This window comes from Bufo gargarizans, chromosome 9 (assembly GCF_014858855.1).
Source record: "Bufo gargarizans isolate SCDJY-AF-19 chromosome 9, ASM1485885v1, whole genome shotgun sequence".
Taxonomy (NCBI): Eukaryota; Metazoa; Chordata; class Amphibia; order Anura; family Bufonidae; genus Bufo; species Bufo gargarizans.
In genome coordinates, this window is record NC_058088.1 from 187,025,113 (window position 1) to 187,039,437 (window position 14,325).

The following is a 14,325-nucleotide window of genomic DNA, read 5'->3' on the forward strand; positions in this document are numbered from 1 at the left end:
TTTCCTCCCACACTCCAAAGACAGACTGATAGGGACCTTAGATTGTGAGCCCGATTAGGGACAGTTGGATGCTAATGTCTGTAATGCGCTGCGGAATATAGTAGCGCTATATAAGTGCATAAAATAAATTAATAAATGAAACAAAATATAAAATGCAGTTACACAGTATTAAACAGTACAAGTTAACCCTTTCAAGCAGGGGTGGATTGGGAACTTAAAGTGGCCCTGGAAAAAATAATAATAGTGGCCCCATGTTGTAGGTGTTGGCCTGCAATACTGTAGTTGCAGAATACCGCCCCAGCAGAACCAAATACCTCAGGACAGCACAAAATACTGCTGCCCTCACTACAGTATTCAACTGTATCACTATCATGAGGACAGTAATACAGTTGAATTCAGGAGGGCACCTGTGGCCGTTGAGCATCAGATCATTATGTACTTGGCCTGCGGCCATCAAGAAGGCTTGAGTGACCCCCTGGGCATCGACCCACCGGGAAATTTCCCTGTAGGGTCTATGGCCAATCCGCCCCTGATTTCAAGTGAAATAAAGTAAGAAGTTTATAACTTTGCATAGTGGAAATAGGCAAAGTCCACAAATGTCCAGACTTCAGAGTGTCCCTGCTCCAGGGCACTACACTCCTATCAAATGAGCTTTTTTTTTATTATTTATTATCGTTAGATAAATTATTTTCTAGATTCATATCTCAAAAACATATCACTACCTTTATCTCTCACCCTCAGTCCTCATCCTTTGAATATTGACACCACTCCAAACTTCATGCACCTGGCTATTTTTAACTCTTCATTCTCATCTGGGTTTCGCATCGTTATGCCTGTGGATTGGAGGAAGACGTTGCCTCCTCACTCCCTAATACCTAGTGGCTAGAGATTTAGGAAAGCACTGCATGTAGCTCTATAAACCCACCGATATTGGAAACGTCATACAAGGTACTTTCACGCTGGTAACTAGTGCCAGTCTTAGCCTGGCGGCCCCTGTTCGCTGGTGTCCCAGGCAGGTGCAGTCGTTGCTCCCCTCTCCCTGTGTGAATAGGGACCAGTGCTCCGTGAACTTCAGCACTGCATGTGCATTACCTTGCCTGTCTATTGATTCTGCTGCTTGTTCTTACCTTGTAACTAGTACCTGGACTAGGCACGTACTCAGCCTGCCCTGACCTTGGAACTGCTATCTGCAATATAAACATACTCAGTCTGCTCTGACCTTGGACTGTGTTTGGACTACAACTGTTGCCTGAGTCCTTGGTGCTTTGTACCGGTATTTCTGACCCCCATGGATCAGCTGTCAACTACACCAGGACTACTTCAGGAGGTAGTGGCCTGGTTGATACCCCGTAGTGAAGTCCAGATCCCTTTACAGGGGTTAAAGGGTGAATCACAAGGACAACACCCTTAGGTTTAGCCAAAAGTCAAACTGGTTAGTTGGGTCCACACTCACTGTCCGTTACAGCTAGTCTGCATTGTCTACGCTGTAACCGGCTACCCCTCAACGTGCTTCTTCGGTTTTTGCTTCTCAACAGTGGACCTAACCAAAAGTCATCCGGCTGCTTTACCATTTTCACTGTCACTGGTTTTACCTCATTCCGAAACCTATGGGTGAAACCCCTCCATAAAATTATCGAAGAGGTGCCTCATCGTAAGCAGTAACTTAGAAATTACTTCTTTCTTGCTCCCAAACAGACCATAGTGAGAACTTGGAAGCAGCAAACTCTTGACTTATCTGAACTGGAGGCAAATCAACTACTACATGATTAGCGAGAAACAGTCTTGTCACAGGCCAACCTTAAGTGTTTTGAGAGATTTTGGAAATGTTAGAGGACCTATGCCTTCTTAGCTGTCTTGAATGTCAATTTTGTTGGCTGCTCTACAGGTTGTCCCTGGTCTCCCCTAACACTTTCCTTCCATGTCTTTCTTGTCTTCCTCTTAGTCTGAGCTTAACCTTGGTTTTACTACTGTTGGTCCATTGTCATGGACCTCTACCTGCATTATAGTCCCAGGCCCTGATAGGACAGCTGGGCTTACTTTTATACAGTAGATGTCACCAGCTTCATATCTTCTTATTTTACCTGGAATGTGACTGTTTTACCTCTTTTATTGAAAATTCTGTAAAACAATTGAATAAAAATATTGATTGGAGACCAAATATTCATAAAATACAATTTAATGCAATGATTAGCCAACATACTTAATGTGTCCCTGGTGGTCAGAACGAACGCCCATTGCTTTCCTCATGGCTTGTTTTCCTCCCTGTTTCTCAGACTGTGGGGTTCAGCATTGGTACCACGATGGTGTAAAGCACAGTCACCACTTTGACATCTTTGTCCATGGCGTAGGTAGAGGAAGGCCAGATGTAGCTGAAGATCCCAATGCCTCACTATAGAGCCACTACCATGAAGTGAGAGGCGCAAGTAGAGAAGGTCTTTCGACGACCTTTGCCGGTGCTAATTTTTGTGACAGCAGCAATGATCCGGCCATAGGTCACCAATATAAAGATGAGGGGTCCCATCCCAGCAATGACGACTACTATCATGAACAGTTTCTCCCGACTTTTGTGTCCGAGCAAGACAACTTGAAGAGTGGAGTTACGTCACAAAAGAAATGGTCCACCTTGTTTGGACTACAAAAGTCAAGGGGACCTGGGCCAGTATCTTTTTAGACGTGGTCCGCTGCTATGAGATAAAGCAGGTTTTTTTAACATTTGCCTAACAGCCATCTGGCATTCTAGCAGACCCCTTTAAATTAGACAGGACTTAAGCCTCATTCACACGTCAGTGTTCCGCGAATGTGTGCCGTACGTGTTCTCCGCGGACAGCACATGTACCTATTAATTCTGATGTGTATATTCACACATCCGTGTTTTACCACGGTCCGTATTTTTAGCATGGATGCATGCTCTATTTTGTCTGTGTTGACGGATCCATTACACCCATTATAGTCTATGGGTCCGTGGAAACCATGGATGCCATCTGTGTTTCACGGATGATTAGGAAGAGATGCTTTGAAAATTGTTTTTCAGCTGTGAAGTATCAGTGAGACACGGATGACACACAGAGCCAGCATGGATCCATCACGGACATCTTCATGGAGGCATCATTGACCACCTTTTTACGGATTTGAACTCGTACACGGACGTGTGAGTGAAGCCCAAATAGACGTAAGCTACTGGGGTGCATTTGATCTTCAGTTTTTGAATGGAGCTTAGGGTTGACCATGTACACTATATTCAAGTCTGTATGTTGGGGGCTATTCATTGAGAGTTAATACACCCACTAGCTCACCTCTACTAGAACGTGTTGAGTATAAAAAGTGGAGTCACTGCGCCAGTTTGGACAAATGTGACCCACTGTGTACATACATTACATTATTCATCCTGTACTGATCCTGAGTTACATCCTGTATTATACTCCAGAGCTGCACTCACTATTCTGCTGGTGGAGTCACTGTGTACATACATTACTTATCCTGTACTGATCCTGAGTTACATCCTGTATTATACTCCAGAGCTGCACTCACTATTCTGCTGGTGCAGTCACTGTGTACATACATTACTTATCCTGTACTGATCCTGAGTTACATCCTGTATTATACTCCAGAGCTGCACTCACTATTCTGCTGGTGCAGTCACTGTGTACATACATTACTTATCCTGTACTGATCCCGAGTTACATCCTGTATTATACTCCAGAGCTGCACTCACTATTCTGCTGGTGGAGTCACTGTGTACATACATTACTTATCCTGTACTGATCCTGAGTTACATCCTGTATTATACTCCAGAGCTGCACTCACTATTCTGCTGGTGCAGTCACTGTGTACATACATTACTTATCCTGTACTGATCCTGAGTTACATCCTGTATTATACTCCAGAGCTGCACTCACTATTCTGCTGGTGCAGTTACTGTGTACATACATTACTTATCCTGTACTGATCCTGAGTTACATCCTGTATTATACCCCAGAGCTGCACTCTCTATTCCGCTGGAGGAGTCACTGTGTACATACATTACTTATCCTGTACTGATCCTGAGTTACATCCTGTATTATACTCCAGAGCTGCACTCACTATTCTGCTGGTGCAGTCACTGTGTACATACATTACTTATCCTGTACTGATCCTGAGTTACATCCTGTATTATACTCCAGAGCTGCACTCACTATTCTGCTGATGGAGTCACTGTGTACATACATTACTTATCCTGTACTGATCCTGAGTTACATCCTGTATTATATTCCAGAGCTGTACTCTCTATTCCGCTGGAGGAGTCACTGTGTACATACATTACTTATCCTGTACTGATCCTGAGTTGCATCCTGTATTATACTCCAGAGCTGCACTCACTATTCTGCTGGTGCAGTCACTGTGTACATACATTACTTATCCTGTACTGATCCTGAGTTGCATCCTGTATTATACTCCAGAGCTGCACTCACTATTCTGCTGGTGCAGTCACTGTGTACATACATACATTACTTATCCTGTACTGATCCTGAGTTACATCCTGTATTATACTCCAGAGCTGTACTCACTATTCTGCTGGTGCAGTCACTGTGTACATACATTACATTACTTATCCTGTACTGATCCTGAGTTACATCCTGTATTATACTCCAGAGCTGCACTCACTATTCTGCTGGTGGAGTCACTGTGTACATACATTACTTATCCTGTACTGATCCTGAGTTACATCCTGTATTATACTCCAGAGCTGCACTCACTATTCTGCTGGTGCAGTCACTGTGTACATACATTACTTATCCTGTACTGATCCTGAGTTGCATCCTGTATTATACGCCAGAGCTGCACTCACTGTTCTGCTGGTGCAGTCACTGTGTACATACATTACATTACTGATCCTGAGTTACATTCTGTATTATGCTCCAGAGCTGCACTCACTATTCTGCTGGTGCAGTCACTGTGTACATACATTACATTACTTATCCTGTACTGATCCTGAGTTACATCCTGTATTATACTCCAGAGCTGTACTCACTATTCCGCTGGAGGAGTCACTGTGTACATACATTACTTATCCTGTACTGATCCTGAGTTACATCCTGTATTATATTCCAGAGCTGTACTCTCTATTCCGCTGGAGGAGTCACTGTGTACATACATTACTTATCCTGTACTGATCCTGAGTTACATCCTGTATTATACTCCAGAGCTGCACTCACTATTCTGCTGGTGCAGTCACTGTGTACATACATTACTTATCCTGTACTGATCCTGAGTTGCATCCTGTATTATACTCCAGAGCTGCACTCACTGTTCTGCTGGTGCAGTCACTGTGTACATACATTACATTACTTATCCTGTACTGATCCTGAGTTACATCCTGTATTATACTCCAGAGCTGTACTCACTATTCTGCTGGTGCAGTCACTGTGTACATACATTACTTATCCTGTACTGATCCTGAGTTACATCCTGTATTATACTCCAGAGCTGCACTCACTATTCTGCTGGTGGCAGTCACTGTGTACATACATTACTTATCCTGTACTGATCCTGAGTTACATCCTGTATTATACTCCAGAGCTGCACTCACTATTCTGCTGGTGCAGTCACTGTGTACATACATTACTTATCCTGTACTGATCCTGAGTTACATCCTGTATTATACTCCAGAGCTGCACTCACTATTCTGCTGGTGCAGTCACTGTGTACATACATTACTTATCCTGTACTGATCCTGAGTTACATCCTGTATTATACTCCAGAGCTGCACTCACTATTCTGCTGGTGCAGTCACTGTGTACATACATTACTTATCCTGTACTGATCCTGAGTTACATCCTGTATTATACTCCAGAGCTGCACTCACTATTCTGCTGGTGCAGTCACTGTGTACATACATTACTTATCCTGTACTGATCCTGAGTTACATCCTGTATTATACTCCAGAGCTGTACTCACTATTCTGCTGGTGCAGTCACTGTGTACATACATTACATTACTTATCCTGTACTGATACTGAGTTACATCCTGTATTATACTCCAGAGCTGCACTCACTATTCTGCTGGTGCAGTCACTGTGTACATACATTACATTACTTATCCTGTACTGATCCTGAGTTACATCCTGTAATATACTCCAGAGCTGCACTCACTATTCTGCTGGTGCAGTCATTGTGTACATACATTACTTATCCTGTACTGATCCTGAGTTACAGCCTGTATTATACTCCAGAGCTGCACTCACTATTCTGCTGGTGCAGTCACTATGTACATACATTACATTACTTATCCTGTACTGATTTGGCATTTCTGGGGGCCCAAGCAAAATTGCAGACCCCCCTACTCCCCTTTGTCCTTTCCATCTCTGCGGCTCGAAGCGTTTGCTTTCGCCACTGAATGTATGTACCCAGTGCTACAGAACAGGGAGCTCCAGCCTATGATACAGGGTGAAGGGAGAAAACCATTACAGTGATCCCTCAAGATTACAATGGCCTCAGGATACATTATTTCCAGCACACAATGGTCTTTTCTGACCCATCGTAAGTTGAAACTTTACTCAACATACAATGTCACAGACTCGGATCCAACCAATCAAGGCCACTTCTCTGGTAAAATAGCTGTACTAGTTGCTGGTTAGCAGATATTCTTGACTGTAATATATAAGGACTTGTCTTATCAGTCTTAGTTATCTGCTTATTTTTCTTAAATCTTCATTTTCATCTTGGATGACATTTTGGGGCTTTGGAACCGATTACTCAACTTACAATGGTCGTCCTGTAACCAATTAATATTGTAGCTTGAGGGATCACTGTATATGATTACCCAGTAGTATACGGCAATAATCAGATGGAGTTGCCCTTTAATTTGGCTGCTAGTTGTGTTCACATACACATTTTGCATTATTCCATGCACCCTTGTCTGCGAGGGACTACTCTGTCACAAGCGTGTCATAGTATAAAATACTGGAGCATGTCCGCAATCCAGTAAATGTCCTACCCGTTTCAAAGATCTTTTATGCCACCTCCTAAGAATGAAAAGTTTGTACTGCCAACTCCAGGTACAGTATTATTTCCCCAGCTTCAGCAACCATTGTTGATGTGGACCTGCAATATTCCTCCTTTCGAGGAGGTCCCTATTTCTTTCAAGAAGTATTATTTTGTTTACTATGAGTTTTTCCCCTCTTTTTGTGCTTGGCTAAAAAGTTGCGACATGGGGAGCAAATGGTTGTTATAACGGCTTGACTACAACTAAGGACCTCTTGGCTTGAGTCACTACATGAGTAAAATCTTCTTCAGAGACACCTTCACCTGCTTGTTCCTTAGACTATAAATAAAGGGGTTGAGAAGAGGAGTTAGGATGGAGTACACAACAGTCACCGACCTGTCGTCTTCAACTGAATTTGACGAGGATGGACGGAAATACGTGAAAAAGACAGTACCGAAGAAAAGGGCAACTGAGGTTAAGTGTGAAGAACAAGTGGAGAAAGCTTGATATCTTCCAGAGGATGAACGCAGCATTAGGATGATTTTTAGGATCCTACAATAGGAGGCCACTATGAAAACAAAGGGACTCATTGTGACCAGAGAACCTTCTGTAAACACCAAGAGATCATATTTTGACGTATCTGAGCATGACAAAGCAAGCAAGGGAGGCAGGTCACAGAAGTGCTCGTGAATCATGTTTGGCCCACAGAAATTCATGGTAGAAACAATACAGATGTGTAGAAGAGAATGTAATGAGGTAAATATCCAAGAGGACATGATGAGACCCACACATGTCTTCTTGTTCATGACCTGTAAGTAACGAAGGGGATTGCTGATGGCAACCAGTCTGTCGTAAGCCATGACGGCCAGGACAAAGCACTCCATGCTGGCAGTGCAGAACAGAAAGAACAGCTGGCTCATGCATCCTTTAAAGGTGATGGTCTTCCTGTCCCGAAGAAGATTGGCCAACATGAGCGGAGCCGTTACGGAGCTGAAACAAAGGTCGACAAAGGAAAGGTTCCCGAGGAAAAAGTACATGGGAGAGTCCAGAATCCGATCTCTGGTTGTGACGAGAATAATTAGTGAATTGCCCAGAAGAGTAAGTAGATATGTTACAAAAAAAATGACAAAGAGTGTGATCTTCTGATCTTGGTTATGGGAAAGACCGAGAAGAAAAAACTCTGTGACACTTGACACATTAACGTCATCCATTCAGTGCCCAATTATCAACGTCCTTCCTATGGAAACCTACCTGTACCAATTTGCAGAGACAAAAATTTAGGGATTGGGTATATCTCTGGGGCTGCAGGGTGTTTTGTGGGTAACAGAGAACTCTTTTCCCACTCAATAGGTCTTAATTAAGCTTGATGTACTGGAGGATAAGTTAGTCATATGTGACCTACTGAAAATTCGGTTGAATATACAGTACAGACCAAAAGTTTGGACACACCTTCTCATTCAAAGAGTTTTCTTTATTTTCATGACTATGAAAATTGTAGATTCACACTGAAGGCATCAAAACTATGAATTAACACATGTGGAATTATATACATAACAAAAAAGTGTGAAACAACTGAAAATATGTCATATTCTAGGTTCTTCAAAGTAGCCACCTTTTGCTTTGATTACTGCTTTGCACACTCTTGGCATTCTCTTGATGAGCTTCAAGAGGTAGTCACCTGAAATGGTCTTCCAACAGTCTTGAAGGAGTTCCCAGAGATGCTTGGCACTTGTTGGCCCTTTTGCCTTCACTCTGCGGTCCAGCTCACCCCAAACCATCTCGATTAGGTTCAGGTCCAGTGACTGTGGAGGCCAGGTCATCTGGCGCAGCACCCCATCACTCTCCTTCATGGTCAAATAGCCCTTACACAGCCTGGAGGTGTGTTTGGGGTCATTGTCCTGTTGAAAAATAAATGATGGTCCAACTAAACGCAAACCGGATGGAATAGCATGCCGCTGCAAGATGCTGTGGTAGCCATGCTGGTTCAGTATGCCTTAAATTTTGAATAAATCCCCAACAGTGTCACCAGCAAAGCACCCCCCACACCATCTCACCTCCTCCTCCATGCTTCACTGGTGGGAACCAGGCATGTAGAGTCCATCCGTTCACCTTTTCTGCGTCGCACAAAGACACGGTGGTTGGAACCAAAGATCTCAAATTTGGACTCATCAGACCAAAGCACAGATTTCCACTGGTCTAATGTCCATTCCTTGTGTTCTTTAGCCCAAACAAGTCTCTTCTGCTTGTTGCCTGTCCTTAGCAGTGGTTTCCTAGCAGATATTCTACCATGAAGGCCTGATTCACACAGTCTCCTCTTAACAGTTGTTCTAGAGATGTGTCTGCTGCTAGAACTCTGTGTGGCATTGACCTGGTCTCTAATCTGAGCTGCTGTTAACCTGCGATTTCTGAGGCTGGTGACTCGGATGAACTTATCCTCCGCAGCAGAGGTGACTCTTGGTCTTCCTTTCCTGGGCGGTCCGCATGTGAGCCAGTTTCTTTGTAGCGCTTGATGGTTTTTGTGACTGCACTTGGGGACACTTTCAACGTTTTCCCAATTTTTCCAACTGACTGACCTTCATTTCTTAAAGTAATGATGGCCACTCGTTTTTCTTTACTTAGCTGCTTTTTTCTTGCCATAATACAAATTCTAACAGTCTATTCAGTAGGACTATCAGCTGTGTATCCACCGGACTTCTCCACAACGCAACTGATGGTCCCAACCCCATTTATAAGGCAAGAAATCCCACTTATTAAACCTGACAGGGCACACCTGTGAAGTGAAGACCATTTCAGGTGACTACCTCTTGAAGCTCATCATGAGAATGCCAAGAGTGTGCAAAGCAGTAATCAAAGCAATAGGTGGCTACTTTGAAGAACCTAGAATATGACATATTTTCAGTTGTTTCACACTTTTTTGTTATATATATAATTCCACATGTGTTATTTCATAGTTTTGATGCTTTCAGTGTGAATCTACAATTTTCATAGTCATGAAAATAAAGAAAACTCTTTGAATGAGAAGGTGTGTCCAAACTTTTGGTCTGTACTGTATGTTTTTCTGCAATGCTTGGATCAATAATTTGCTCATTCCTGTGTAACAGTAATGTCTGGCATGTTATTGGGAGGATCTTCTTGTGAGTGTTCATACATGTGCCCTTTCTACATCTATTGTCCATGGCTTACATACGCATAGATTTTGAACACCAACTAGATTGTGTTCAATATCTACGTGGTTGGCCTAAAGCTATGTTCACAATTGCATTTAGGTTCACATCATGTTTCACAACAAATATAATGAAGCGTGTTGCAGTGTGAGAGATCTCAATGGTTCTCAGTCTATAGGGACCTGTTAAGACTAGAATGGTTTTCATAGGAATCCTTGGTTCTATTTGTTTCTCATCTTGGGAAAATGAAAGGATCCTTGATGATGGAGTCCTCAGTAGAGATGAGCGAATTTCATATTTTGAAATTCGCTCACACTTCGTTTGGTGGTAAAAGGTGAATTGCGTTATGGATTACGTTACCACAGACCATAACGCATAACGCAATTATATGACGGAGTGCATAACGGAATGCCTTTAGAGGTATTCCGTTATTCATTCCGTCATAATAGAAGTCTATGGGCTGCAAAACGGATCCGTCACGTTTTCGTTATGCAGGGGAGTCCTCTCCTGATCCTGAGTCCTCTCCTGTATAACGGAAACGGGACGGATCCGTTTTGCAGCCCATAGACTTCTATTATGACGAAATGCCTCTGAATCCATAACGTAATTCTGCTTTTACCACTAAACGAAGTGTGAACGAATTTCATAAGCAGAAATTCGCTCATCTCTCGTCCTCAGTCTGATTACCCTTTATACTCCACAATTGTAGTCATAATAGGGATTGGCAGATAAAGGTTTTCAATTGGGTCATCTGATTCCCACATTAATTTGTCTCCAGCCACCTACCTGGGATGTTCCGAAGGTAACCACCAGAAAGAGAACAAAGCAATCTACACCCTTTGCAGTCAAACCTGCTGTTTAGCACATTCTGCCTCTACGGAGAAATCGGTGCTATATTATATAGCGTTACATTCTCCCCAGTGTCTTATTTAGGAGCCAAAGCTATGAGATGTGAAATAGCAATTACTGAATCTGCACATATGGCCTTCATCTACAGTATGTTCATTAGGGGCACCAGCTGAAACCATCCAGAGCACGAGATCAATAGTCTCTAACTATTTTTTATTTGTTCCTATTCTCCCACCAAGGGGGGAAAGAATCGCTGTCAACCAAATGAGCTTTTGCGCTATGGCTATTAAAAGTATATAGGTGACTTATTTTCCACTTTCTTACCTTGAATGGGATTTGCCCCTTTCCAATGTTGTAGAAGGATTATCAACTCCCATCACATGGGCTTTTTCCATATCTTTAAATAAATCTTATAACAGATTCACATCTCGAAAGCACGTCACTACATTTACCATTGACCCCCATCCTTTGAATATCGACGCCACTCTCACCAACTTACTCCTAATTCAAACTCTTTAATCTCATTTATCAACATCTGGGTTTCGCACCCTTATGCTTTTGGACTGGAGGAATATTTTGGGCTCCTCACTTCCTAATACCTAGTAGCTACAGATTAAGGGAAGCACTGGTTGTAGCTCGATGAACACACCAATGTTAGAAACTTCATACAAGGTACTTTTACGCTGGATTCTAGTGACAGTCTGCATTGTCTATGCTGTACCCGGCTAGCCATCAACTTGATACCTCGAATGTGCGTCCCCAGGAGCAATGCTCCTCAATTGTGGACCTAACAAAAAGTCATCCGGCTGCTTTACCATCAGCACTGTCAATGGTTTATCGAAACCCATGGGTGAAACACTTCCATAAAACTAGAAGTGTCTCCTAGTTAGCAGTAACTTTTACCTCACTTTTTTCTTGCCACCAGACCATAGGGAGAACTTGGAAGCCGTAGACCCTTGACTTATCTGAAGTCAAGTGTCACCACCAGACATCTGAGAAGCTCAAAAACACAAATGAATGAACAAAACTTATCTGTAGAAGACTCAGTAGTAGCATCCAGCATGCATACACTCCAGGAAGTTGTATAAACCGCAAAGTGATGCAGTATGGGAAGGGATTTAAAGGGATGCAATCAGTGCAACTAGATGACAGCTGAGAGAGGCTAACGAGATGAGAAAAGGAAAGCAAAACAAAAGGAACCTCAAGGAGGAGGTTCTGAAGGACGTCTGTCAGAGCTTCTCAGATGTCTGGTGGTGACATCAAGAGGCAAATGAATTACTATGTGATTAATGAAAAACGGCCTTGTCGCAAAGCACCCTTAAGAGTTTTGAAAAAAATCTATGAATGTTGGAGGACCTATACCTTCTTAGCTGCTGGAATGTCATTGAGACAACTGTGCTGGGTGATCCACGGGTTCATCATGATCGTATTCCTGCCCCTCACCCACCCAAAGCTTCCCTTCCACCTCTTTCTTGTTTTCCTCAGTTTATGGACCTCTACCTTTAATTATAGTCCTAGACCCTGATAGGACAGCTGGGATTAGTTTTATACAGTAGATGTCATCAATTTCATTGTATCTCCTTTTACCCAGAATGTCACAATGTTGTACCTCTTTTATAGGAAAATTTGATAAAGCTATTGTATAAAAATATTATTGGAGACCAAATATTTTTTAAATACAATTAATTGCAATGATTAGATAAAAGCTACCACTCTTAATGTGTCCAGTTACCCTGGTGGTCAGAACGAACGCCCATTGCTTTCTTCATGGCTTGTTTTACCTCCCTGTTTCTCAGACTGTAAATAATGGGGTTCAGCATTGGTGTCATGATGGTGTAAAGCACAGCCACCACTTTGACATCTTTGTCCATGGCGTAGGTAGAGGAGGGCCCAGATGTAGCTGAAGATCCCACTGCCGTAATATAGAGCCACTACCATGAAGTGAGAGGCGCAAGTAGAGAAGGTCTTTCGACGACCTTTGCTGGTGCTAATTTTTGTGACAGCAGCAATGATCCGGCCATAGGTCACCAATATAAAGATGAGGGGTCCCATCCCAGCAATGACGACTACTATCATAAAAAGTCCCTCCCCGACTTTTGTGTCCGAGCAAGACAACTTGAAGAGTGGAGTTACGTCACAAAAGAAATGGTCTACCTTGTTTGGACTACAAAAGTCAAGATGGCATATGGAAATGGCTTGGACCATTGAGTTCAGGAGACCACTGGCCCAACAGGAGAGGACGATCCTGATCCTTACTGCTCTGCTCATAATAAGGTTGTAGTTTAGTGGGAAACAGATGGCCACATACCTATCATAAGCCATGACTGTAAGGATATAACACTCCACCACCATAATAAGTTGGAAGAAATAGAGCTGAGTGACACATCCAGCATAAGAAATTGACTTTTGGGCAGTGACCAATATCAACAAGAGCTTCGGGGACAGTGACAGAAGACAAAAAGATATCAACCACAGCAAGGTTGGCCAAGAAGAAGTACATAGGGGTGTGTAGTCTTTGGTCAGCAGAAATCACACTTAGAATTACTATGTTTCCTACCACGGTGATGAGGTATACGGCCAGGAAGACCAGAAAGAGGAGGATCTGAGGGTCTGCTGTTTCCGAAAGTCCAACAATCAGAAAGACCGACACTGAGGACTCGTTTCTCCAACTAGAGGCTTCCATTGGACAGGTGTTGATCTAAAGGGATAAGAGATGACTATTAGGTAGAATGAATTTGCTTGCTTGTTTTCTTCATAGTGCCATATTAGTTGTCTTCCCCTTTTGCCCCTTATCCTTTGTTTGCCAGAAAGGGGTTGTCCAAGATGAGAAAAACATGGCTGCTTTCAATCCACAAACAGCGCCACACCAGTCAACAGGTTTTGTGTGATTTTACAGTTCAACGCCTTTTACTTCTAATGGCGATGCAAGACCAGACACAACCAGCTTCACAAATCTACAATGTCAATTTATGTGGCTTCAAAATCTTTGACATTTGCACTGTGTGGTTCCAGAATGGTTGCATGCACAGTAGTCTCCCTATGATGGGCAAAGTCCTTACTCACGTAGGCTTGTGGGGACTTCACCTACTGCTGGGAAACTACTGTTTGTGCGCAGGTCCAGAACAGCATGGAGCATGCACAAGATTTATTAGCAGCTTATAGTGATGTTTAATAGTAGGGTAGCCATCAGTCAACCACCTGCCGAGTTGAAAAACTACCCTCACTTTGTCAATAAGGCAGGCAGCGGCTACACAGGGTATGAGTTTTCCTGTCTGTATGTACCCTACCTGACTGTAGTAATGATGGCCATATAATACCCGACAGACTCTGAAATTGTAGAACCCAGAAGAAA

The 14,325-nt window shown here is 42.9% G+C and overlaps 1 protein-coding gene and 1 pseudogene across 1 annotated transcript; both read right to left on the reverse strand.

The window, feature by feature from the left end:
• Positions 1 to 7,247: 7,247 nt before the first annotated feature.
• Positions 7,248 to 8,171, reverse strand: LOC122919864 (olfactory receptor 1361-like). Its single transcript, XM_044269050.1, has one exon. It carries the CDS (start codon positions 8,169 to 8,171, stop codon positions 7,248 to 7,250), a length of 924 nt encoding a protein of 307 aa, XP_044124985.1.
• Positions 8,172 to 10,785: 2,614 nt separating this feature from the next.
• LOC122919865 lies at positions 10,786 to 13,656 on the reverse strand (annotated as a pseudogene).
• Between the last annotated feature and the right edge of the window lie 669 nt (positions 13,657 to 14,325).

What these genes read in the sequence shown, in the direction of transcription:
- LOC122919864 (XM_044269050.1), bottom strand. Translation starts at nt 8,171, where the DNA reads ATGGATGACGTTAATGTGTCAAGTGTCACAGAGTTTTTTCTTCTCGGT.